Source organism: Malaclemys terrapin, chromosome 12 (assembly GCF_027887155.1).
Source record: "Malaclemys terrapin pileata isolate rMalTer1 chromosome 12, rMalTer1.hap1, whole genome shotgun sequence".
Taxonomy (NCBI): domain Eukaryota; kingdom Metazoa; phylum Chordata; order Testudines; family Emydidae; genus Malaclemys; species Malaclemys terrapin.
In genome coordinates, this window is record NC_071516.1 from 33,519,652 (window position 1) to 33,546,981 (window position 27,330).

A 27,330-nucleotide genomic window follows, 5' to 3' on the forward strand; every position below is an offset into this window, starting at 1 on the left:
TTTTTTTTTTTTTTGAGAAATTTAGCTGGAGCTAAAGTCCATGGGTCTGATACCAGCTAAGTTCTGTCTCACTGCCAGAAGCAGTAAGAGGGAACTGTGTGAGGGTTGTGGACACCCTGGCCTTTATAGCCTCATAAAGCAGCATTGCGGCAGTACAGGATGCATGTGTAGCCTCTAATTGACAGTGCTCTTCAAAAATATCTGGTTCTGTGCACAAGGTCACAGCGCACCTAGTGTGGGGTCCACACTGACGCATACACAAAGAACAGCTCTGAGTATCAAAAGCTGTAAGGAGACCGTAGTCAATACCAGAGAACTGCTCTGGATGGATAACTGCTGTTACACAGAATCCAAGAATTTCTGTGCACTGATATGATGGATGTGTGAAACTAGATGTCTTTGACGTCAAAAGCCACAAATCAATCTCCTGGACTCAGGGAAGAAATCACAGAAGTCAAAATCACCATACAAAATTTGAACTTTCTGATGTACTCATTTAGTTTTTGAAGATTCAATATGGAACAAAGACGTCTGCTTTTTGGAAACAAGCACTGGTGAAAGATCACTTCTATAGCTCCTAGACTGAGGAATGATGGGACTATATCCCTTAGCACTTTCTCCTGACAAGGATGCCCATAAAGGGATCAGAAAGGGAAACTGAGTGCAAATGAATGGCATAACCTGATTCTACTATCTCAAGGACCCATTAGTAACTGTACTCTGTGCTTCAAGGAAGAAGGAAAGTCAGTACCCAAACAGAAACCCAGAAGGAAATTACTCCAGAATGGGAAGTGAGCCAACATCCCCTGGGAGCCCCATTTGATTTGTAGTGTGGAGGATTAAGATGCAGTTGTAGAAACAGCAGCAGCTCTTGGTGTCTTCTCTGAAGTGCTTTGACTTCTGCCTATCAAAGCATCTTTGTAACCCACCCTATCACCTGTTGTGACTGATGATCACATTGGCAAAGGAAGGGAGCTGGTCTCGTCTAATAACGACTATATAAATCTACAGATTGCTAGTTTTTCCATTGTCTCATCAGTTTTCATACTGAAAAGGTTTGGTCCATCAAACAGAAAGTCCTCTGCTTTAGCTTGTACATTGATGAAGGGTGAGTGGTAGTCCTGATGAGGGAGCAAAAAGCTGTCTGAATCTGTCATCTGGACACAATGGATTTGGATTTGGTTGTAGTCTCCTCTGGAACTGTTCCAGGAAAGGCGGAAGTGAATCCCAGAAGAAAAATTTTTAACTTGGAAATAGAGCCTGATAAATTGCAATACACATTTCAGCATGGCATCACCCAATATAGATCCTGGGCATACAGAAGATGGAGTAAATCCAGAACTCAGGCTTGTTCCAGGAAGTCCTTATTTATCGGGATAGCTAAATTAACCCTATTCTTGAGTTTCATAATGACAAAAGTCAATTATATTTCTCTAGCATGACTGACAACTCAAAGTCAAAGGCATCACCAATATAACCTAGCCATTTCTGGGAGCTTCTAAAAATCACCTAGGAGGGATGAAGAACTATTTCTAACCACTTCACAAGAGAGGCAGAAGATGGAACAGCTTGTTCTCTAGGTCCAGTAACTATCTCTTGTTTTTCTACAAGATAAACTCTAGGGATTATTTTGGGGAAGTTCTATGACCTTTGTTACACAGGAGGTTGGACTAGATGTGTGAAATTCTATACCTTGGGAGCACCCTGTATCCCCCATATTCTTTATTTATATATAATTGTGATATTGCTATAAATCAGGCCATGTGAGGTATCAGGAGAAAGATTATGATCTGCTGAAAGTCACTGTTCTATCTAAATATGTATATCATTGGCACATATGAAGTTATGAGATTGTGTTGTATGGTTGTCACTAAAACATGGTATAAGTTGGGGAACTGACCAAACGTTAGCTCCCTAGAGACTCTGAGACAACAGCAAGGAAAGTAACCAACGCCCGGGCGGGTGTCGAACAACCATCAACAGCCATTGTCCAGCAAGGTAGCTACAATGCAATGACTCACCTGCATGAGGCCACACCAGGGGAATTGTTCAACCTTGCCTGGGGACTCAGCAATGCCCACCAGATATGCTTGGTCTTGTGTTCTCCAAGCACATGGGACTAAAGGTCTAAAACAGAACACAGTGGCCCAATACCTGGCCTTTCTCCTTCCCCCACCTATGCTGCAAGCAACAAGGACACTCAGAAGACTGAAGACTCCAACAGAGGAGACTGGCCCAGATTTCTAGAGAAAAACCTATGTACTATGAACTGCAATATCCAGTGGGGTGATATCTTAATCTAGATGTTGCCCAATCTAATAGGGTTGAGACTTTAGATTGCGTGCTTATATTTTCTTTTCTTTGGTAGCTAACTCTGACTTTTTGCCTATCACTTAAAATCTATCTTTTGTAGTCAATACATTTGTTTAACTGTTTACCTTTACCAATGAGCTTGCCTGAAGTGTTTGGTAAATCTGCTCAGGTTTACAAAGGCTGGTGTATATGCACTTTCCATTGATGAAGTGGTGAATCAATTAATAAATTTGCATTGCTCAAGAAAGGGTCTCGAGCAGTGCAAGACAGTATATTCCTGAGGTACAAGGCTGGGAGCTGGGGGGATTTGGCTGGTGCCTTGCTCTGTGTGATTCATGAGTGGCTCTGGAAGCATTCATGCAATCTAGCTGGGTGTGGGGCTCCACATGCCATTGTGCTGAGTGATAACAGCGCCTGGAGGGATTTGCTACATGTCACTTGCAAAGCATTGTGAGAGACAGCTCAGGCTGGAGAGTTAAGGGGGCACGGCGGTCCCACCATCCCAGGTTGCACCCTGGGATCCTGTCACAAGATGATCACAATGGTCCCATCTGGCCCTGGAATCTATGATTCTCCTGTTCCTCTTCATAGAATCATAGAAGATTATAGCTAGAAGAGACCTCAGGAGGTCATCTAGTCCAACCCCCTGCTCAAAGCAGGGCCAACCCCAACTAAATCATCCCAGCCAGGGCTTTGTCAAGCCGGGCCTTAAAAACCTCTAAGAATGGAGATTCCACCACCTCCCTAGGGAACCCATTCCAGTGCTTCACCACCCTCCCACTGAAATAGTTTTCCCTAATATCCAACCGAGACCTCCCCCACTGCAACTTGAGACCTTTGCTCCTTGTTCTGTTATCTGCTACCACTGAGAACAGCCTAGCTCCATCCTCTTTGGAACCCCCATTCAAGTAGTTGGAGGCTGCTATCAAATCCCCCCTCACTCTTCTTTTCTGCAGACTAAATAAGCCCAGTTCCCTCAGCCTCTCCTCCTAAGTCATGTGCCCCAGCCCTCTAATCATTTTTGTTGCCCTCCACTGGACTCTCTCCAATGTATCCACATCCTTTCTGTAGTGGGGGGCCCAAAACGGGATGCAATACTCCTTTTCCTCACATTGGAGCACAGGACTGGAAGGGACCTCCTGAGTCATCGAGTCCAGTCCCCTATTATTGAAGGCTACCACATCACCTAATCTCAGTCATACATTTATCAAGAGCTATCATAAAATTAACTCGGTTTCTTGCCCCCGCAACTTCTATTGAAAGACTGCTCTAGAACCTCATTCCTCTGATAGCTAGAAACCTTCGTTTAATTTCCAGCCTAAATCTATTCATGGCCTGTTTATACCCATTTCCTCTTGTGCCAACACTGTCCTTTAGTTTAAACAGTTCTTCTCCCTCCCTGGTGTTTACCCCCTAATTTATTTATAGAGAACAATCAGATCCCCTTTCAGCCTTCATTTTGCTAGGCTAAACAAACCAAGCCCTTTGTCTCCTCTCATAAAATAGGCTCTTCATTCCCTGAATTATTCTGGTAGCCCAGATTCTTAAGAAGAATCATACTCTTCCATGGCAACATGTCAACTAACAGTAAACTCTCTCTGGACCAGAGGATTACTCAGATATTTGATCCTGATGCAGCAGCAAATATAGTGTAATATTGTTGGGATATAATCATATATGTTGTGACACATATATACACATATATATTGTGGAAGCAGAGAAAGAACTGACAGGAAGGGGATTGCAATGCATGACAGTTTGTTAGCAAGAGTCAGGCTAACTGTAACCCTAATAACGCGAGATTTGTAGAAGCGAGGATTGTGTGAGGCGAGTGGGAAAGAACTGTGTGAGAAGTTGTTGCGACCTTGTGTAGATAATATTGTATGTAGACTAGAGTCTAAACAAGCGAGGAAAACAAGATATCAGAATGACCTATGTATAAACAAAATGCAGCTGTTGCTCATTATTGTCTGTAACAAAAGGTATAAATGCTTGCTGTAATTGTTTACCTGTTGAGAGACCTGTTTAGCTCTCTCCCGCTACGCAATTGTTTGAGAAAATAAAGTATCTGACTTGCTGTACCCAAACAAAAAGTGAGATCTCTGTTATTCTCCGACAATATGAATACGTTGTAATACGTTATAGGCCAGTAGGCCTAGTGTGTGTGAAGTATGCTTGAGATGAGTACGTGGGTTGCGTGCTGGCAACCGAAGCGAGGATTTAAGGTTGCGAATGGTCAAGGACTGTTCTGTGAAAAACAACTTGTTGTGTCCATGGGAAAGATAAAGAATCAGCAGAAAAAGGAATAACATCAGTGGTGTTGTCACAGCAATGTATTTGCTACAGCTGTGAAGCTGTGGACAAAAATTGGGGGAAATGAAATGCCTTGGATTATGGCAGCCTGCCCAGGACTGTTTTCTTGGCAAAGGTAAAGGACAGATGATGCGACGGAATGGACTATAAATGGTTGTCTATGATATCTGCAATTTGGAGTCAGACATCGATCCAGAGCCCTAATTTTGAAGAGGTGTGCAACGCTGGCTCCCCAGGCCTTATGACTGGAAGTGGACCTCGACTGGCCATCGGGACTTCGTTCTAATCGTCAGACTCTGATACAATATGAAAGGGGTATGAATGTGGAGTGAGTGGGGTTTACATTGTAATCAATAAAAGTATTTAGAGTATTATATACCAACACTGTGTCTGGCATCAGCCTGCTCCCCCATCCTATAGGGAGGCCTCTATCAGGACCAAACAATTTCGCCTTGATACCTGATCCTACAGGTCAGCAAGGCTCAGGAGTAAAGGATCCATAAAACAGGGAAGGACTAGAAATCAAAAGAGGCTGGAGAGGGCCAAGGGGAAAATGGAATCTCGGTCTGTGGCACATTCCTACAACCCCCATCATTCCCAACATAAACAAACATAGAAATGGATCCGTGAAGGTTTCTGGGTTTCCAGCACTTTCAGAATAAGTCTCTAGCTCCATCTTAGTCGGATGTGGGACTGACTCTGACTGTCCTCAGGTCAAAGCCTTGGATCCAGAAGTGTCCGCTCCAAAATCCATGGTGTTGTAATCAGGGAATGATGTCTGCTCAATCAACAGAAGTGTGCAGCCTGCAGAAAACTCAACCTCAGACTCCATTCCACAATCCCGATAATCCAAGCAAACAGCTTGTGCCAAAGAAGATGGCCCAGGGGCAGCTCACTCTGTCAGAGCTGAGGAACCAGATATCGAAGAATTATACTGGATTGTTTTGAAGTTTACACAGTACCATGCTGCAGGAAAGGGACATGGGCAGATACTTCTGCTTCAGTTTATTAAACTTGCACCAAAAATAAATCCTCACTGGGACTTCGGGTTTTCTCTTGTGACTCCTGATGAGCGGCTGAGCGAACTCTGGCCCTGGCACATGGATATTAAAATGGCCCTACCTCCCAGAGGTGGTGAGGCTGTTTGCAAAACATACAGTGATCCTCAGATGGAAAGCACTCTCTCAGAGCATGTCTTCACTATGGGGGTAAGTCGACCTATACTATTCCAGCTACTCAGTGCCGAGTGACATTACAACTAGATCCAACAAGTATATCTGTGTGCTGCACAAGGCCCTTTCCCCAACCTCACCTGAGCTCTGCCAGCTGCTCTGAAAGGCCACGTCTGTCCCGCTCCACAGCCCCTAGTCGCACCTCCAGTGCTGCCTTCTCACGCACCAGGGCTTCCTTTTCTCTGGATACTTTAGCCAGTGCATCTCCACGGTGACTTGACTCCAGCCGTGTTTTCTCCAAGTCAGTGCTGGATGACTCCTCCTGGCGACACATCTGAAAATGGGGGGAAAGGAGGAAACGGGCTCCTACTACTAGCCAAGGTACTCTCCAGAACTCATCAGCTTCACTCTTGAGCTAGCCAGAGGAGAAAGGCTGAAGGACTGAGATAATCTCCCTTCATGGTGTCACTCTGCACTGATGTACCAGGAGACAACCAGGCCTGAAAATGACAATTTGGAAATGATGTCTATGTCCATATTGGGTTGCTTGGGATAGTACTATAGCTCTGGTCCCTGGGTGCATGGGGCCCCAGTAATGCGTGAGTGTTGTGGGAATGTGGAATTGATCAGTGCTACGCTCAGCTGATGTGGCAACTCATGGTATTGGACTCCATCAGGTAGTCGAGGGACACATCGACTATTTAGAACACATCACCAGACATCGGCAATACCAGGAGAGATGAGCTGGAGTGCCATTGAGAAGTGAAGTCAGGAAAGTAACTGAAATACTTCTGTGATGGATTGTATTTACCTACCCTAAATTCTCAATTACTGAGGGACAATCTACACTCATTGCTATATTTGCTTTCCATAATCTACTCTTAGCCCTGGTCTACACTATGAGTTTAGGTCGAATTGAGCAGCATTAGATCGATTTAACCCTGTACCCGTCCACACGACGAAGCCATTTTTGTCGACTTAAAGGGCTCTTAAAATTGATTTCTGTACTCCTCCCCGACGAGGGGATTAGCGCTGAAATCGACCTTGCTGGGTCGAATTTGGGGTAGTGTGGACGCAATTCAATGGTATTGGCCTCCGGGAGCTATCCCAGTGTGTTCCATTGTGACCGCTCTGGACAGCACTCTCAACTCAGATGCACTGGCCAGATAGACAGGAAAAGCCCCGCGAATTTTTGAATTTCATTTCCTGTTTGGCCAGCGTGGCAAGCTCAGAGGTGATCGTGCAGATCTCATCAGCAGAGGTGACCATGGAGTCCCAGAATTGGAAATTGGCTTACAGGGAATTAAAATCAACAAAGGGGGCGGATTTGCATCAAGGAGAAACACACACAACTGTCACACCGAAGCCTGGCCAGTCATGAAACTGGTTTTCAAAGCCTCTGTGATGCACAGCGTGCCTTCTAATCACAAACAGCCTAGTCAGCAAACAGTGCCAGCGAGATTTTAAACGTCCAAAGGCACATTCTACCACCATTCTGCACTTGTTCAGCCTATAGTTGAACTGCTCCTTACTACTATCCAGGCTTCATGAGCCATGGGAGCAAGGGGTAGGCTGGGGTAGGTGCGACCGCGCAGTGCTGCTGGCTGGGAGAGCAGCCTAAGGCAAAAGCCTCCAGCTCGCATGATATTCCACGCAGGACTGAATCTCCATTAGACGAAACTTGAAGAGAATGACCTGGAGTCACTCCCATTTATGTCCAGGCTAGGGTGACCAGATATCGGGATGCAGGGGGAGGGTGACGCGGGGGGGGGGAGGGGGTGTGGTGTGGCGGGGGGGCAGGGCCAAAAAAAAAAAAAAAAAACCCTTCCTCCGCAAGCGCTGGAGGGAGGCCCGGGAGACTCAGGGGAAGCGCGGGGCCAGGGTGAGTAAGAGTCCGGCCTGGCCCCGAGCACGCAGGACTCAGTTGGGTGGTAGGGAGAGGAGGGGGGCGGCCCGCGCTGCCAGGCAGCGGCTGTTCTCACCCCCGGGCAGCGGGACTCGGGAGCAGCCGCTGCTGCAGCTCCCACTGCCGCGGGGGAGGAAGCGGCCATGGCGCTTGGCGGCTGCGGCTCTGGCGCCCCCGAACCCCCCGAGCCGGGGCCTGCTGCGGGAACCCAGCAGCGCGCACGCTGTGCCCAGCCCCTGGCCAGTCGCGTCTGGGCTGCTGCCCAGCTGGTGCTATCCCGCAGCGGCCCCGGAGCAGGGGCAGCAGGCCCCAGCCCCCCCGTCCCGCTCGGGTCCCGTAGGGGAACGAACGGGGCTGAGCTGCCGATGCCTCCGCCCCGGGGCCACCGCGGGATAGCACCAGCTGGGCAGCAGCCCAGACGCAACTGGCCAGGGGCTGGGCCCAGCGTGCGTGCTGCTGGGTCCCTGCAGCAGGCCCCGGCTCGGGGGGTTCGGGCCCGGGCGCCAGAGCCGCAGACGCCAAGCGCCATGGCCGCTTCCTCCCCCGCGGCAGTGGGAGCTGCAGCAGCGGCTGCTCCCGTGTCCCGCTGCCCAGGGGGGAGAACAGCCGCCGCCTGGCCCCGCGGGCCGCCCCCCTCCTCTCCCTACCACCCAACTGAGTCCTGCCTGCACTGGGTCAGGCCGGACTCTTACTCACCCCGGCCCCGCGCTCCCTCTGAGTCTCCCGGGCCTCCCTCCAGCGCTTGCGGAGGGGGGAGGAATGGTGAGCCTGGGGAAGAGGCGGGGATTCGGGGAGGGAGCCAGCCAATCGGGGGAGTAGGGGGTGGAGTCGGGGCGTGGGGGGGGTGCGAGCACTTCCGGGCTCCAGGCTCTGGCGCATTTCCTTGTTTGTCCAGTGTCCCGACCGCACGTCGGTCAGGACGCGGGACAAACAAGGAAATATTGGGACAGTCCCGATAAAATCGGGACGTCTGGTCACCCTAGTCCAGGCGCCCCCGACCGACCTCACCGAGGCTGGCCAGGAGCACCCATGTCTGCCCAGGTGCCCCTGACCGACCTCACCGAGGTCGGCCAGGAGCACCCAGGAGATGACAACGTCGGCTAGCAGTTGTACTGCACTGTCTGCTGCCGCGAAGGCAAGGAGCTGCTGCTGTGTAGCAATGCAGTACCGCGTCTGCCAGCAGCACCCAGGAGACGTACGGTGACAGTGAGCTGAGCGAGCTCCATGCTTGCCATGGTATGTCATCTGCATGGGTAACCCAGGAAAAAAGGTGAGAAACGATTGTTTGCCGTTGCTTTCACGGAGGGAGGGGGGCCTGATGACATGTACCCAAAACCACCCGCGACAATGTTTTTGCCCCATCAGCCATTGGGAGCTCAACCCAGAATTCCAATGGGCAGTGGAGACTGCGGGAACTGTGGGATAGCTACCCACAGTGCAACGCTCCGAAAGTCGACGCTAGCCTCAGTACTGTGGATGCACTCCACCAACTTCATGCGCTTAGTGGGGGGACACACAATCAACTGTATAAAATCAATTTCTAAAAAATCAACTTCTATAAAATCGACCTAATTTCATAGTGTAGACATACCCTTAGTATAACCTCTTATGAGTGATGTGCCCAAATATTTGGATGCTAATACTTTTAACTGTATCACTGAATTTATTAACCCTAATTTGTTATTGCAGATTATATATTATATGTATTTATGACTTTTAAATCAGACTTTATACTTTTGGATAATTTAAGCATTATACCCAGAAGTACAGACACTCTTTCCTTAACCTGTATATTAGACAATTCTAACATTAGCTCAGGCACTACCAACACATAGGGCGAAGGCTGCCTAAGTGTTTCCATGCAAAGATCCTGTATTAAACTTTCCAAAGCTTTCACCTTTCAAACTGAAATCTTTTGAGAGTCCTGGTCGAAGTATGCCCAAAGGTGACTTTTTGAAAAGTTTGAGCAAAGACAGTTTAGGCATTTGTGAGACCGACGAGAGTAATAAATAAATATGCTTTCCCATTCTTAAAAAATGACAATTTAATCCCACTTTTCTTTTAAGTGGCTGGGTGTAAATAGCTTAGATTTGGCAGGAAAACAGCTCTTGCGGATGAGAAGTGTTTTCCAGCACTCTGTGAAAATCAGTTTGATGTGGCCAAGATATGAAAGTGGGGAGATGGTAGACTGCAAACGTGCCTGCACCAACAAGGCTTTTGATTTATAACATAGTCCTGTCCATAAGTGCTGCACAGATCAGATTCCTCCTACACATTTCCAACAGACAGCCAAGCTTGGACACTAATCCAAGCTATTTAGCTTTTCTTTCATCATAGCACCCCAGCTGGGTATTTGTCAAACAAAGCATAGTACACAAAACCTCAGATTATCAAACAAAGAAAAGGCCTTAAAATGAAATAAGATAACAAACCTATCCTATATTATAATACCCAAAATTAGTATAGCAGATTATGAAACAATCAAACAAGTGAAGACAAATTCCCCATTCTACTCCATTGACACATGATGCTCACAAATTTTCTTTTTGATAAACTAAACTAAAATTAGTTCAGTGTCAGTTTAAACTGTCTGTTTGTTGACTTCTCTCTTCTCTTCTTCCTCAGGGCTTGAGGAAGGGCTCCCACGTAATCAAAGTTGTGTTACCACCTTTCCTAAAAGTTTACCGGTGAATTTTGAAAACAGGTACATCTGATGCTCCATTTCCACCTGTAACAGGGCATGATGGCCCTTTAAGGCCGGCTACAGCTCTGCTCTGTTACAACCCAGAATAAATGGAATCTTGGGAGCAGTAGGCTTTCCAGCAAAGAATGCTGGAAAATTAGACTTTTTATAAAGGGTTCTCTCACTTCAGTAAAGGAATGATGAGGGAGGGAGCAAGAATTGCTGTGGATCTCTCTTTGGACATGGACAGAAGCAGAAGTTCGAGGCCTCTCCAGGCAAAAGACCTGCAAGTGGCTTTAGAAGAATTCTGTCCAAGGAGCTTAGGAGGAGGCCCCACAGACAGCTGGGTAAAGTACACAGAGGAGTAGGAGTTTCCCTTGAGACCCAGGCCTTGGGAAGTTGAGGGTTGGTGGTAGAGTGAAGCAAGTAGCCTTGGGGAAAAGAAACTGGGAGGGTTTGGGGTTGGACTTGACTTTAGCAAAGCTTTTGATATGGTCTCCCACAGTATCCTTGCCAGCAAGTTAAAAAAGTATGGATTGGATGAATGGAGTACAAAGATAGATAGAAAGCTGGCTAGATCATCAGGCTCAACGGGTAGCAATCAATGGCTCGATGTCTAGTTGGCAGCCGGTATCAAGCGAAGTGCCCCAGGGGTCGGTCCTGGGGCCGGTTTTATTCAACATCTTCATTAATGATCTGGATGATGGGATGGATTGCACCCTCAGCAAGTTCACAAATGACATCAAGTGGGGGGGAGAGGTAGATATGCTGGAGGGTAGGGATAGGGTCCAGAGTGACCTAGACAAATTGGGGGATTGGGCCAAAAGAAATCTGATGAGGTTCAACAAAGACAAGTGCAGAGTAGAGAATTGCCAGCAGATCGAGGGAAATGATTATTCCCCTCTATTCAGTACTGGTGAGGCCACATCTGGAGTATTGCATCCAGTTTTGGGTCCCCCACTACAGAAAGGATGTGGACAAATTGGAGAGAGTCCAGTGGAGGGCAACGAAAATGGTTAGGGGGCCGGGGCACATGACTTAAGAGGAGAGGCTGAGGGAACTGAGCTTATTTAGTCTGCAGAAGAGAAGAGTGAGGGGATTTGATAGCAGCCTTCAACCACCTGAAGGGGGGTTCCAAAGAGGATGGAACTCGGCTGTTCTCATTGGTGGCAGATGACAGAACAAGGAGCAATGGGCTCAAGTTGCAGTGGGGGAGGTCTCGGTTGGATATTAGGAAACACTATTTCACTAGGAGGGTGGTGAAGCACTGGAATGGGTTCCCTAGGGAGGTGGTGGAATCTCCATCCTTAGAGGTTTTTAAAGCCTGGCTTGACAAAGCCCTGGCTGGGATGATTTAGTTGGGGTTGGTCCTGCTTTGAGCAGGGGATTGGACTAGATGACCTCCTGAGATCTCTTCCAACCCTAATCTTCTATGATTCTATGAAATGGGGTGGCTCAGCTTGCAGCCAGTGGGGTGAGGGTGATGATGGGATAGGAGGAAGGCATGGCCTAGGAGACATGTTGCTGAAGACAGGACAGGGAGAAGGTAAGAGGATTTGTGAGAATGAGGTTGGGAAGGGGAGAACTGGATGAGGACAAGTGAGGAGTGGATCGAGAAGATGAGTGAAGGAAGCCTGGTGGTGGCTGGAGAGTGGTTAGCAGAGACAGAGGACAAGGTGTAAATGACAAGTCATTTATAACAGACAACAAGATAAGCATTCAGTTATAGCAAGTAATCAAGGCAGGGTACCCCGAAGGAACTAACTAATAAGTCAAGACACGAGGCAGCAGTATCATCCTGGTCAGCTTGGAATGAATAACAAAGGTTGCTTAAGGCCAGCTACCCTTGGCATGGAGGCTCTTCTAGAAAGCATGGGCATTTATAAATCATTCCCAGGAGCTGCAGGCAGGGTAAGTGAGGAGCAAGGGCCCATGGGATTCAGAGGGCCAAAATAATCTGTAGGAACACAAGAATTGCCAGAGTGGATCAACCAATGGTCCAACCAGGCCACTATCCTATCTATCTCTGACACTGACCAATACCAGCTGCTTCAGAGAAAGGTGCAAGACACACCAAAGAAAAGTGCATGAATCCCTGCCCATAGGATAATCCCCCCAGGGGACTGTCCTCCAAATCCAGAACTGTTAGAGACTGGCTTCAGCCCCAATGCAAGCAGATTTATAGCCCTTCCATTTCCTTTCTTAGTAGTTACTATTCTAACTCTCAATATTTTGGTCACCCATATAAATGTCCTCTCTGTATCCTGCTAAGTCCTTGGCCTCAGTGGTGGCATCCTGTGGCAATGGAGTTCCGTACTCTAAATACACGCTGTATGAAAAAGCATTTCCTTTTATCAATTTACCATTGTCTCATTTCATTGAATCTGCCCTTGTTCTTGAGTTAGGAGTCAGGGTGACTAAATCTCCCTTCTCTAGACCATTCGGTATTTTATATATTCTTATGATGTCTCCTCCCTAATGTAAACAATGCCAATCTTCTCAACGGCTCTTTATAGGAGTTTTTCCAGGCCCCTAACTGCTCTCACCATTACCTCTTTCAGAGCCCCCTCTAATTGTGCAATATCCTTTTGAAATGGGGTGACCAGTACTGCATACATTATCTAGTGGAGGCCGGATGGCTGATTTATACAAGGGCATTACATTTTCCATATTTTCTATTCCATTCCTTATGCTTCCTGACATTTTGGACCTAGTACACAACCTTGCATTCCACTACCCTAGTGTCATGAGACTGCAAAGCTGCTCAAGCCAGCCCATGGGGAAATCCCCTAACAAGAGCTGGTCAGGAATTTTTCATCAGAAAATGCAGATTCGTTGGGTGCAGGGATGAAATGGGACCCTATTGCAATACACAACATTTCCCAGTGAGTTCTCCTTGGGGCAATGACAGGTGCAGTGGTAGTGCTAGAAGAATGGCAGGACTGGGTCCTATTCCATGCTTTGTCATAGGCCTGCAATCTTCAGCCTCAGATTCCTATAACATGGGGCTAGTGTCCCTCCCTCTCAGGGAGGTTGTGAGGCTGAACTCACTAATATTTATGAAGTGTTTTGGGTTCCTGGGGTGGAAAGTGACCGTCTTCACTATATGCATTATACTCTCCATTGGACAATTCAACTCCCAAGAAAACATGGAGAGTCATCGCAAACCCCACCCTTCACCATCAGTCTGAGACATGCCGAGTAGGAAATGCACAAGAGTCATGTGAACTCTGACCCTGTATTGTTTCCAACAGCACTGGATGTCTTAGTGCTGAAGGTGTTCTAAAACCCAATAGCACCACGCCCAGCCTCAGCACCACAGTGCTGGTGCTGCCAGATTCCTGTGGAGGACAGGGGGGTCTCTCTCACCTGACTCATCACCTCATGGGTCTCTTTTCTCTCATCTCTCAGCACACCCAACTCTGCCTGCAGTTCCTCCTGCACCTCCTTAGCTTTCTGCAGCAACTGCTCCAGAAGGGTTTTCTCTGCACAGAGCTCCTCATTTGCTCTTTCGGACAGGCTCAGCTCCTCCTGCACAGAGGCTGTTGCTCTCTGCATGTCCTTCACTTTGCTTGACAAAGCCTGATTCTCCTGCTCCAACTACAGTCAAGGAAAAAAACAAAAAAGGAAATCAAGGAGCAGAGAACACAGACATACTCTTTTTGGGGCCTCTGCCCTGGGCAGAGAACACTGTGCCATGTCCACACTCAGTCAGCCCCAGTATTCCCTGGAGAAGCTTCAAGGAGACCTCACCAAGGTAAACCCAACTCTTGGAGACCTCTACTCACCTGCAGGACAAGCTGATTCAACTGCATTTTATCCAAAGCTAGAGCCTCATTAATGCCACTCATCTTCTCAGCCACATCATGCAGATCAGCGGTTTCTGCCTTCAGTTTATTCTGAACCCCTGTCAACTCAGCAATTGACTGTTCTGCCTAGCAGAGCAAAGAAGAAAGGAAGGAGATGAAAACAAAACCCCTCAAAGGCTTTCCTTGCTTTAACCCAAGGATCGCCTTTTCCATACCAAACCCCTGACATCAGCTGTGTCTCCAAGACAGTCCTCCTCCCTCATTCCCAAAGTGCATCCCTCTCACCATACACACCCCTAATCCTCTAGGAATTCCTCTTTCCCTCTAGTCGGGGTCCCAATCCTCTCTCAGCCATCCCTCTATGCACATGAAGGCTTAACTCCCTGAAGTGTTTTTCTGGCTTGATTCTGGTGTCCCCTTATGGGAGATAACACTATCTAGCCTTTTCATACTGCAGGGAGCAGTGTATGGTGAGCCTGCTATTTGAACTCGCTCTTGAAATAACAAGCTGGGCTTGATGCTGCCTGGGAATAACAGATGAGCCCGTACCCTCTCCAGTGCCATGGCAAGCTCATGTTTCTCTTGCTTCATCAACTCCCCATCAAGGTGAGATTTCTCCAGCGCCTCCCTCCTGGCAACCAACTCGCTCTTTAACAATGAATGCTTTGCTTCAAGTGCAGCTAAAGCCTTCTGACTGAGAGGAGGGGAGGGAGACAGACAGAGAGATAGACACACAAACACACACACACACAATGGTGGAAGGTGGGAGAGAGAGGAGAGAAGCTTTTAGATTTAAAGGCATTATCATTTCAAAATCCTAGGCAACAAGAAGACATGTCCAAATGACTCCTATCCCAGACCCACTGTTTCCCAGCCAATTCCATCAGCCCTTCTAGGTCTCAGGGTCCAAGGACATTGTTGGCTTGAGCCATTCATCCTCTGTCTCTGCTGTGGTGAGAGGCCCTGGAACTGGCCAGCTGTGCAATGCTGGACATGGAAATGTTCCTCACCTCAGTGGGATTACCCTGATTTTAGAATTCATAACATTATCCAGCCATGCTATTGACTGTCTGACCTTCTTCAGTTACAAATTCCACAAGCTGAATACATGTTGCCTAAAGGAGCTCTGAGCACTTCAGAGGATGGTGGGAGCTAGCTCAAAAATAGAGCTCCATTCCCACCCCTACAGTTCAGTGAACAGATGTCAACGAGCTTTGCAAACCACACAGGACATAAATTAAATTTATCTACCCAAAGAGATACTATTTCCTCTCATTCAGATACCAAAATATCCCCAACAAACCATAAGATACCAACTTTGAAACAACTTAAACCTAAGTAAATACCAAAAAAGTAAATTAATAACATTTAAAAAGAGAATCCTACCCCAAGCAGAGTTTTTACCCTGAAAAATAAAAGTGCCAGAGGCCCCATGAAGTCTGCTAGAGATTTTGTTATTGCTATTGATTTTATGTGGAAGGCACTTGGGCCATATTTTTAAAAGTGGTCCCTAAAGATGCAGATAGGTGTTCTTGAAAGTCCCCCTAGGCACCAAGGTGCCTAACTCCCATTTAAGTCAATAGTAGTAAGATGCCTACCAGGCATCTTTAGGCATGTAAATACCTTTAAAAACCTGACCTTCAGATACTACAGTGATGGGCAGTGGTATAAAAGCCTTATGCAACTTGATGTTGTCAAGTGAAGCTGCTACGAAATAAAACCACATTATTCCCTTTCCCTCTTCCATGGAGACAGTTCAAAGAAGAGCTACATGAATGATTTGTGGTCTGAAAAAATAATTTACAGTGAGAGACTAGAAGTTCAATCTACTTCATTTATCAAAAAGGGTATGTTAAGAAGCTATTCAATAAGCCTGTAAGTGACTACACCACGGAAGCTATCAGATATTAGAGGGTTCTTCCGTCTAGCACTCAAAGGCAGAACAAAGTCCAATGACTGGAAGCTGAAGTCAGTAAAATTCAAAGTGGAAATGAGCAAACGTTTAACAGTGAGGGTAATTAGCCTCTGGAACACATTGCCAAGGAATGTGGTAAATTCTCCATCACTTGAAATCTTTAAAGTATGATTAGATGGCTTACTATAAGAGATACTCTAATTAAATTACAAGTTAATGCGTTAAATGCAGGAAATACTGAGTGAAATTCTATAGCTTAAGCTATGCAGAAGGTTGCACTAGTTGATCACAATGGTCCTTCCATCTATAAATAACAGCTAACTTGATAGAAAGCCTTGAAGGAGGCAAGTTGAGTTTAACAGCTATTACAAAGTTGTGGTCATGACTCCATAGTTGATCATATTGGGTTTATAAAGAATAATCAAACCTGATTGCTTGTTTGAACAGAATTATAACACTAATGAGAGGAATGTAGACGTGATCCAAACAATCTGTGGGGCCACTGGAGAATCAAGGTGTTAAAGGAGCACTCAAGGAAAACAAGGCCGTTGCAGAGAAGCTAAATGAATTTTTTGCATCAGTCTTCACTGCCAAAGACGTGAGGGAGATTCCCACACCTGAGCCATTCTTTTTACGTGACATATCTGAAAACTGTCCCAGGTTGACATGTAAATAGAGGAGGTTTTGGAACAAACAGTAGTAAGTCACCAGGACCAGATGGTATTCACCCAAGAGTTCTGAAGGAACTCAAATGTGAAACTGCAGAATTGCTAACTGTGGCATGTAACCTATCACTTATGTCAACTTCTCTACCAAATGACTGGAGGGTTGCCAATATAACATCAATTTTTAAAAAAGGCTCCAGAGGAAATCCTGGCAATTACAGATGAGTAATCCTAACTTCAGTATCCGGGAAACTGATTGAAACTCTAGCAAAGAACAGAATTATCAGATACACAGATGAAAACAATATGTTGGGGAAGAGTCAAAAAGCTTTTGCAGATGGAAATCATGACTCACCAACCTATTGAAAATGTTTGAGGGAGTCAACAAGCATGTGGACAAGGGTGATCCAAGTGATATAGCGAATATGGACTTTCAGAAAGCTTTTGACAAGGTCCCTCACCAAAGGCTCTTAAACAAAGTAAGCAGTCATAGGATAGGAGGAAAGGTCCTCTCATGGATCAGTAACTGATTAAAAGATAGGAAACAAAGGATAGGAATAAATGGTCAGTTTTCACAGTGGAGAGAGACATATAGGAGGTTCCATCAAGGATCTGTACTGGGACCTGTGCTGTTCAACATATTCATAAATGAACTGGAAAAGGGAGTAAACAGTGAGGTGGTAAAATCTGAAGATGACACAAAATTATTCAAGATAGTTAAGTCCAAAGCTGACTGCGAAGAATTACAAGGGGAAGTCAGTAAACCAGGTGACTGGGCAACAAAATGGCAGATGAAATTCAGTGTTGATAAGTGCAAAATAATTTACACTGGAAAACATAATCCCAACTATACATACAAAATGGCGGGATCTAAATTATCTGTTACCACTCAAGAAAGAAATCATAGAGTCATTGTGGATAGGTCTCTGAAAACATTCGCTCAATGTGCAGCAGCAGTCAAAAAATGCTAACAGAACGTTAGGAACCATCAGGAAAGGGAGAGACTCAAATATCATAATGCCACTATATAAATCCATGGTACACCCACACATTGAATACCGTGTACAATTCTGGTCGTCCCATCTCAAAAAAAGATATATTAGAATTGGAAAAGAAACAAAAAGGGCAATAAAATGATTAGAGGTATGGAACAGCTTCCATAAAAAAAGGAGATTAAAAAGACCAGGACTGTTCACCTTAGAAAAGAGACGACTAAGTGGGGGATATGATAGAAGTCTATAAAATTATGGATGAAGAAAAATTGTTATTTACCTTTCATCTATCAGAAGAACCAGAGTAACCCAATGAAATAAATAGGCAGAAAGTTTAAAATTAACATAAGGAAGTACTTCTTCACACAACACACAGTAAACCTGTGGAACTCATTGCCAGGGGATGTTGTGGAAGTCAAAATTATAACTGGGTTTAAAAAAATTTACTAAGTTCATGAAGGATAGGTCCATAAATGACTATTAGCCAAGCTGGTCAGGGACATAACCCCATACCCTGAGTGTTCCTCAATCTCTGAGTGCCAGAAGCTGGGACTGGATGACGGGATGGATCACTCAATAACTGCCCTGTTCAGTTCATTCTTTCTGATGCACCTGGCACTGGCCACTGTCAGAAGACAGGATACTGGGCTAGATGGACCATTGATCTGGCCCAGTATGGCCATTCTTATAATCTACAGATCAATAATGAAAGTATTTGATACTGTGTCTCAGAATCTTCACTGAAAAAATGAGTTCTAATTGGCTTGCACAGAAACAATGTAATAAACACTAAAAACTGTCCTTGGGAAGAGATCTAGTGGGATGCCTCAAGCATTGAGGTTAAGTACCAGTATGATGGGGGCAGTGCAATTTTGGGAGTCAGGGAGGGAACCCTTCTGGATTGATAGCACGCTCAAGATGGTCCCTGGGAGGAAATCTTAGAGCCCTTAATCGAGGATCAGCAGGGATTAAATAAATATTTGTTCAGAGGGTGAGCCTTGATAACCTCCAGATTAGCTTGATGACACTGCTTGGAGGGCATGGGGGGACTTATGAGCAGCACAACAGTTCACAAGTAAGGACAACCGCCTCGAGATCTGGGAATGGGCAGTCCTCTCTACATGTGATATAACTGCTGCTGTTAAAGACCACAAGGAAACGGTGGGTCTAAGAACTGAGACAGGGCCAGGCAGCTATTATGGGTTTTATTTGGTTTGTTCTGCTAACAGGCTGATAGCTGGGGGAAGGATAGCTCAGTGGTTTGAGCATTGGCCTGCTAAACCCAGGGTTGTGAGCTCAATCCTTGAGGAAGCCATTTACGGATCTGGGGCAAAACTCTGTCTGGGGATTGGTCCTGCTTTGAGCAGTGGGTTGGGCTAGATGACCTCCTGAGGTCCCTTCCAACCCTGATAGTCTATGAGAAATACCATGCCTAGAAAGAGAGATGTTTACTCAGCAAGAGCATTTGGTATATCTGAGACTGGGGGTGAATCCAGCCTTGTTTAAATTATTAATGGCTGGGGGAGAGGGCATACCATCCCTCAATGAAGTCACAGCTGACTCCAATGGAGAGAGTTCTTAATACCATCATGGACAATGAAATAATGCAAAGGGGGTCAATGAAAATCAATTGTGGAAAGAAAAGAATAAGAGTTCTGCATATGCTTGAAAGCTTGTCTTTCTCACCAACAGAAGTTGGTCCAATAAAAGATATTACCTCACCCACAATGTCTCTCTAGAGAGAAAAATAAGACATTCCTTTTAGGAAATATAGGCTAATATACAACAGGGAAATGATTAACAGGATGCAAAAATCTGGGAAGCAGGAACACCAAAAACAGATCTAGTTAGACAGAAGTTTGCAACCTGATGTGGCTGCAAAAAAGCCAACATAGAATTGGGTATGACCGGGTATAGGCCCCTCACTGGCCAAGAAGGGGTTAAGGAATAGTTATTGGATAAGGAGGCCCCTCTCCTTAGCCCTTGTGAGCATGCTGGGACTGGAGGCAGAGCTAAAAAGCCAGCCAGGCAGCTCAGGCTAGGCCTGACCAGCCAGGGAGGAGGATGTAACTTGGGAGCTCCTGGAGAGAATCAGGGTGGAGCCTGCCTCGGGTCAGCAAGCAGTCGAGACTCAGAGCTGGTGCCAGGGATGAGGGCTGGGGCCCCCAAAGGTGATGTTACCCAGAGCCAGGCAGTGATTAGATGGGATGCAGACTGGAGTAGGAAGTGGCCCAGGGAAGCTGATGGGCCAGGTGAGCAGCCAAGTCGGCCCACAGAACCCTGGGTCCGAACCCAATGTAGTAGGGTGGTCCTGGGTTCCCCTACTCCCACTCGAGTGGGGACTACTAAACGGGGCTGCCGCCACCTGACTGGTCGCCACTAGGCAAGGCCGCCTCCGTCTTGGACTATAACCATTAACCAGGGGACTCCTGCACCACCCTCCCGATCGCAGGCTGTATACACATGCATAATGTCCCAAAGCAGAGGCAGCTCCTCCAAATGCCTCTGCTCTTCCACCAGGAACACTGCTCCCATTTACGGGCTTCCATTCAATGACCAATGGAGGAGACAAGTGGGAAGGATTGATTAATGAGGAAATATTCAGCTCTTTTCATAAGTAGGGCTTGTCTCAGTGCCCACAGACTATGAGCTTACGTGTGCAGGGGAGAAGGAGAACTAGAGACCTCTATAAATGTTTGCAGGGGGTTGATGTGGAAGAGTGAGAGGCGTTATTTATTGTGCTCCAGGGGACAGAACTGCACTTACTTGCATGCTGTCCCTTAACACATGGCACAAATTCTTTCAAAATGTGTAAGTCCATAAGACTTGTCTCTGCTATGATGTCTACAGAACTCTGCCAGCTGGTATAGCTGGCAAGTTACACTGTGCACACAGCTACTGTGCATAACAACATGCTTCTATTATTTTTACTTCTCCTCCCTCTCACCTATTTGTTTCACCCTCCTGTTTATTATTACCCTAGATTATACACTTTCTGGGGCAGGGACTGTCACATTGGTAGGCATGGTATGCCTGTGTAATTAAATAGACCCCAATTCTGACTGGTCTTCCAGTCACTTCCATAATACTATGCTTATTACTAATCAAATAAAGAAAGGGAAGATTCAGACTGAATATCAGGGAAACTTCTTGAGTATGTTAGAGCCTTTGCAATGAGAGCCTCATCTTGTGGATCATTTAAAATTACTCTGGACAAAACACCTGAAAATGTACTGTATGGAACAATGCCACACTGTGCAGAAAACGAATAGGTGATTACAAACTTATTCCTCTTGGTCTGAAAATTCTCACTTTGTTCAGACAAGACATGATTTTTTTTAAAGGTTTGGTCTGGTTGTTTTCTTCAGTTGTACTGTATTGAAAACTTAACATCTTTCCAAATTTTTAAGAGTGTCTAGCTTTGCTTTGGAAGCCATAACACAAAGGTCTGACTCTTACAAGTTCTACAATTCTCAGGCACTCAGGCATGCATAAGAACTAATACTTGGGTAGCTTTGAAAAAATACCACTAAAAAACAAACCAACTTTATTAAAAGGTTTAGTTGAAAATTGAATGGTTGTGGTAGCTATTGCAGAAGAGAACTGAGTATGAATCAAAGGGTGCTGCAAAAATCAAGATATGTACTGACTCGTTCTGTAGAGATTACAGTTGCCAAAAGAATCTGTAGTACAGTGTGGAGCTTTTAATATATTATGGAGATTATACTCAAGGATAAAAAAGTGTAACTTTAGAAACATCAAAGGAAGACTGATCTCTCTCGGAGAGTCCTATGAAGATTTCAACATAGAGAGTATGGAATATTTATATAATTTTATATAACAATATTTTTCTTATCTTGAACTTGTCCTGTAGCCCTAAATACTGCACTAAATTGTTTCAAAGTAAAATATAAGGCTTTTTTGGTAAAATTGTAAACGTGAAAACAAGGACATTCTCACAAGAACTGTTGCTAATGCACCTGTGAGTATGATTGCATAAACTTACCAAAAACCAAGTGCATTAAAGTTCAGAATGTAAATACCCAAAGTTGGAAACCCTCAGTTAAGGTTTCAGCTCAGACCTTAAACTCTGCCACTCCACCACCACCACTACCTGTCTGTCCTCTGGAAATAGACTAGAGAGCCCATGTCCCCTCATGTTCCCAACATTAGCCTGACACTGCTGTCCTCCCTCCACAGACTGGTTGGAGGCTGCTGTTCTGACTTTAGCTCTACCTCCACCCACTTTACCCATGTGTTACATGATAGATCAACGGACTGGAATCAGGGGAGGATTTGGATTATTTTAGTAGGATTAATCTATTATAATCTATTATCCACCAGCTGTCATCAATACTGTTGAGCACAAGGTCATGCAAATTAGGACGCTGGCTGGGACAGTTGGTGGCATCTGAGTGGTTCTGCTCTTTTCAAACAGATCCAGTGAGGCAGTGCATTATTGAACAGGAAGGAATGGCCGAACCACTGAAGTTGCACTACATGTGTCACTCTGCAGTGTGGACTGCACCAGCTGGGCCAGATGTAACCTAGGTCTATTGATTTGGATATCATATAGCGCCTGTCCCAGTGATATCCAAGTGTAGCATAAAAATCCAGAACAAAAGGGCTGTTTCTCTCATTGTTCTGGGCAAAGGAATGTAACTTGGTACATGCAGGACTGTTTAACACTTGGTAGTGCCAACACTTGTACAAAGCCAAGGACAGCAAGATACAAAGGAACTGATTCTCTAGTGGCTTACACTAGTTTTTCATGGGTGTAACTCCACTGACTTTAGGGGAATTACTTTTGATTAACACTGGAGTGAGAGAAAAGAACTGGGCCCTGCAGGTTCCCACGAGTTGTCCCAAAAGCCCAGCACTGCAGCAACCACTTGTTTTGCCTAGCACAAGCTGGCTGAGATGGATGAGCTCAGGGAAAAGAGAGCAAAAATCAGGAGTAATCTCTGCAAGGAAGAACCATTTTCATGTCTCAGTCAGTAAGCAAAGACTGAAAAGAGTTAGGCCAGCAGCGATGACCAAGTAAAAACCCTGCCCTCCAAGGACCAAGAGTGGAATGATGGGAAGAGGCCTCTTAGATATTAGATTAGCAATAATCTAATATCATGGAAATAAAAGCCACCAATTGCACTAACCATCCTAACTCAATCCCATGTTCCCTTGCCTGGTGCTTCCCTTCAGCTCCTAGCTACCACTTCTTCCATACCTGTGCAGTCACTCATCACTTCCACTCCAGCACTCAGCCACCAATCCCAGCATGCTCCCACAGTGCCCCAACCCCTTGCTCTGTGGAGGGATGACAGAAGAGCTCACAGGCGCTCCCTCTCCCGAAGGATCCTCTCCAACTCCAGCTGTTGCTCCTCCTTCTCCCCTTGAGCCAAATCTTCCTTCAGTTGTAGCTCAGTGTTGCTTCGGCGCAATCGCCAGGCCTCCTGCTCAGACACCTCCAGTTGTTGCTGCAGCTCTTCCCTGGCCTTCTCCAGGTTCATACGGTCACTGCAAAGAGGCAGGGCCCAGTCAGCAGAATGAGGAGAATCCAGCATGAGCAGACCCCATCCGCACCAGTGAGGATGGAATGGGAGGGGAGGGGTTTGAAATGCTTGCTGCATGTGAACCTCTTTTCCTCTCTGGCAGCTGAGGTGGAAGAAAAGGGGCTGGAGAGGCTGTTGCTCTCACTCAGTGGGAAGCAGTGCTCAGCAGAGGGCCTCTCTACAACCTGGGGATGCAGGATGCACCTAGGGAGCTTAATTTAGGGGTGGCAGAGGTTGGACTGGACACACACTATACTCGGGCAGCTCTCCAATTTCCTCAGGCAGCCTGGACATGGGGTGGTGGCTAGGAACATTAATTGCTAGTGACAGGGAAAGAGTAACCTGAGAAGCAGAGCCAGACTTACTATGGAACAGGAGCGTTCTTAGCCCCCAACACTCTGCTACTGAAGTCCCTATACGATGTGGAGGGAGGACATAGGGCTGACCTGCTGAGAGTTTCCACCAGGGACTGGAGGTGCTGCGTCTGGCTGGTGAGTGTCTTGCAGTTCTCTTCCAGCTGCTGGAGCCTCTGCCTCAGCATCTTGCATTCCTCTTCCTGCTGCCTTTGCTGATGTTGCAGAGAATGGACAGAGTCTTGGCTGTCTGAAAGCTGCTCCCTTAGGGCCTGCCAGGGGAAGAGGCAGAATGAGTGCATGAGCAGAATGGGGCTGAGAAGATGGGCCCAGGCGGACCAGCTAGGAGGAGGTCAACAGTTAGGCCTGAGGGCAACAGCAGCTGAAGAGTTTAGGGAGATAGTTCAAACATGAGTCAGCTGGGAGAGTCAGGAGAGAAGCAGATCATCTGAGGGCAAAAGATGTGATCCAGTGTGGGAGGGTGCTCAGGTGGAAGGGGGAATTACAGAGAAAGTGGGGGCAGAGAAAAGGCAGTCTCAGTGTGGAGAGAAGGATGGCTGGAGGGCAGAAGTAAGTGGAGGGGGAAAGGCTGGATGAGACATAGACATTTGAGAAAGTGGGCTTGCAGTGGGGTTGGGGAAATTGCTGCCAGTGTAAAGAGAGTCCTGCACCAGATCCCTCTCACCTGTACAGCCTGGCACCTCCTTGACAATGCTTCGTGCACCAGAACAAGGGCCCTTTCCATGTCACTGGAACGCAGCAGGGAGGAGAGGTTGCTGGATTCAGGACGCTGGGAGCTCTCAACCCATGAGATGCTGACTGCGTTGTCAGTATCGTCTAGCACTGCCTGAAACCCCAGACCAAGCTGTTACTCCTTCCCTCCTACCACTCACTCTTATTTACTTATTTCTCCCTCCTCCTCCATGCCACCCTTCAGTCAGAGGTTACAGGCTGTCTGACTTACGGCAATAGGGAAGATTGGTTCTGGTGGCCATGACCTCCTGCATTTCAGGTATGGGTGATTCCAAAATAATGCAGAACAGGAGAAAAACCATAGGGCAGGAATGGATGTTATGTTTGTACTCCCTCTATTCTAGGCCTTCTGGGGGCTTACTTTAACCAGTGCTCAGTTTCTTTTTGGCCCTCAGGCACCGTTTCTGCCTCCTTTAAGGCTTCTTTATGCAGTCAAAGTGATATAAAAAGCTTTAATGTAACAGAATCAAGCCTCTAGTGACCAATAGCCATGAAAAGTAGTATTAAAACTCCCCAGAGGAGAAAGCAGCTGATGAATTCTGAAGAATATGATAATAGAAGAGCAACTGATCATAATTCCTCTGAAACAGTAGCATGAAAGGAGCAAGAATTGGCCAAAGAAGCTTCATGAGGGTCTATGCAAAGATCTGAGGTTAAAATTCCTGTCCTGGGAATGGAGAAAGGGAGGCAACCTAAGAGGAACAGTCCGTCAACTAAAGAATGAGTTAATGTTACCAGCACATGCAAAGGAAACATGGAGGATTTATACAGATGTGCAGGGAAAGAAGAATTACTCATCAGCACATCAGATTGACTGAAAAATACAAGTGAAAAGACATTTAAACTTAAATGGATTAAATGAACAAACAGACAGAACAATGATGACTCGCCTCTCACATCATGCATGTGGACCATGCAGCTAACACTAAGGTTGCCCAGTTAAAGGTCACAATCAGGAAAGGAAGTCCAGGAGGCATGTGGGTAAGGAACCCCAAACAGACAGAACTTCTAAGATTTTGTCAAAGTGCTCTTGGGCAGACAGCCAGGGAGCTAGTAACAAAGGGCTCTGGAAGTACCAGAAAAAGAGTGGTGTGTTACAGGGTCCCTGTGAGCAGACCAGACCCAACTTCCCTGTGTCAGAGCAGGTGGGCCCAATGAAAAGGGGAAGGTCTACACCTGGGGCTATAAAGACCTGTTAGAGGGCAGGACAGAGAGGAATGATTGGGGCAGGCTGTGCCTGGGGAGAGATTCCCCCAGAGGAGTGGAGTTAACTCCTGTGGTAGATCTCTGGAGCAAGGACCAGGTTCCCAGGAAGAAGCCCTAGAGCAGGTGTTCCAGAAAGGGAGAAGAGTGGGCTGGGACTGGGAAGCTGCAAATAGCAGGATTGTCAGAGATCCCTGGGAGTGGGGTCATGAAGCCCTACCACAACAGGGTAAGCAAAGGGACTGTTTGTGTTTGTTTTATTTCCTTATGTTTGTACAATAAATCTTAAAGGAGACTGGGCATGGCAGTATATACTTGGAAGTTGGGGAGAAGCCCTACCATGTCACATGGTGTTAAACTTAAGAGCCAGAAGTAGTCAAGCTGCTGACAGAGTGACAGGAGCGGCCATTGTAAAAGGGAACACAGTGGGGTTGGGTAGGGTTACCATACGTCCTCTTTTTCCCGGACATGTCCGGCTTTTCGGCAGTCAAACCCCCGTCCGGGGGGAACTGCCAAAAAGCCGAACATGTCCGGGAAAATGGCGGCTCTGCTCCTCCCCGACTCTTCGGCTCTGTTTAAGAGCCGAGCTGCCCGAGCGCTACCGGCTTCGGGCAGCCCCCATGCCTCCGGACCCTGCGCTGCCGGAGCCCGGGAGGGGAAGTGCCCGGCTGGGGGCGCAGGGTCCGGAGGCAAGGGGGCCCTGCGCCCCCGGCTGGGAGCTTCCCCTCCCGGCTCCAGCTGCGCTGGGGAAGCGCCGGCTGGGGGCGCAGGGTCTGGGGGCTGCCCGGCAAACCCTGAAGCCGGTAGCGCTGGGGCAGCCCTTTCCCCCTGGCTGGGAGTGGGAGGGAGGAGGGGGCGGAGTTAGGGCAGGGAAGGGGTGGAGTTGGGGCGGGGCTAGGGGTGGGGAAATGGGCGGGGCCAGGGCCAGTGGAGGGTCCTCTTTTTTTACTTATGAGATATGGTAACCCTAGTTGGGACATGAAATAAGTGCCAGCATCCTGTTTCAGGGCCCACATCTAGGGCTTCTGAGACAGGCTGGGAGGAAGTTCTCTTTCACTTCCTGAATCCTGGAAGGGGCTTCCCAGCTGATCCTGGTAGGGCTGTGGCCCAGAATGAGAGCCAGTTATGTAGTGCTGTATAGGGAGAAGAAAATAATGTCCCTCCTGACCCCTGCAGCAATCAGGCAAGGCCCTGAAGTAGGAGATTTGATTACTCTTATATTGGGATTTCTAACAAGTGTTATTGGTCATAAAAAATAAATAGAGCCACCATATTTGATCTAGTAACCTGCAGTACATTTCCCAGGCAGACTTTGTTGTGTGAAGCACCATTTCCTTTCATTTGTTCTATATTCACTGCACCCTAACCTCAGCAAAGGACCCTCCCTTATTCTTCTGCCATGGGACAGTGAAGATCTATAATCTGGATAATAATACTTAGCATTTCTTTAGTGATTTTCTTTTGGTCATCTCACATGGCTTTACAAAGGAAGGCAAGTGTTATTTCCACTTTACAGATGCGAGATGAAAGCGATAGTTTTCAAACCAGGATGTCTCAATAAAAATAACCTAATTTTTCATTTAAATCATTTGAAAGCAGCACTTGCTCAGCCCTTCTCAAAGGCAGGCCACTTTCATTTAGGAGTCTTAGTATGAAGTCAGGAAATTAACTTTAAGCACCCAACTCTGAGAATTCTGGCCAAAA

General features: G+C 46.6%; 1 protein-coding gene across 12 annotated transcripts in view; it reads right to left on the bottom strand.

Annotated features, from left to right (window-relative positions):
• CEP250 (centrosomal protein 250) overlaps positions 1–27,330 on the bottom strand; it is a 131,720-nt gene that overhangs the window by 52,392 nt on the left and 51,998 nt on the right. For 9 of the 12 annotated variants that reach the window (XR_008446801.1, XM_054045820.1, XM_054045822.1 and 6 more), the window contains 7 exons: positions 24,356–24,517; positions 23,764–23,942; positions 23,100–23,282; positions 14,746–14,890; positions 14,176–14,322; positions 13,757–13,987; positions 5,939–6,132 (listed from right to left, as the gene is read on the bottom strand). Coding sequence is in view for 11 of the 12 variants with exons in the window: in XM_054045820.1 (XP_053901795.1) it covers positions 5,939–6,132; positions 13,757–13,987; positions 14,176–14,322; positions 14,746–14,890; positions 23,100–23,282; positions 23,764–23,942; positions 24,356–24,517 (1,241 nt within the window). In the remaining variant the exon portion in view is untranslated. The remainder of the gene's footprint in view (positions 1–5,938; positions 6,133–13,756; positions 13,988–14,175; positions 14,323–14,745; positions 14,891–23,099; positions 23,283–23,763; positions 23,943–24,355; positions 24,518–27,330) is intronic. The other 3 variants (XM_054045815.1, XM_054045818.1, XM_054045824.1) reach the window with 3 other exon arrangements.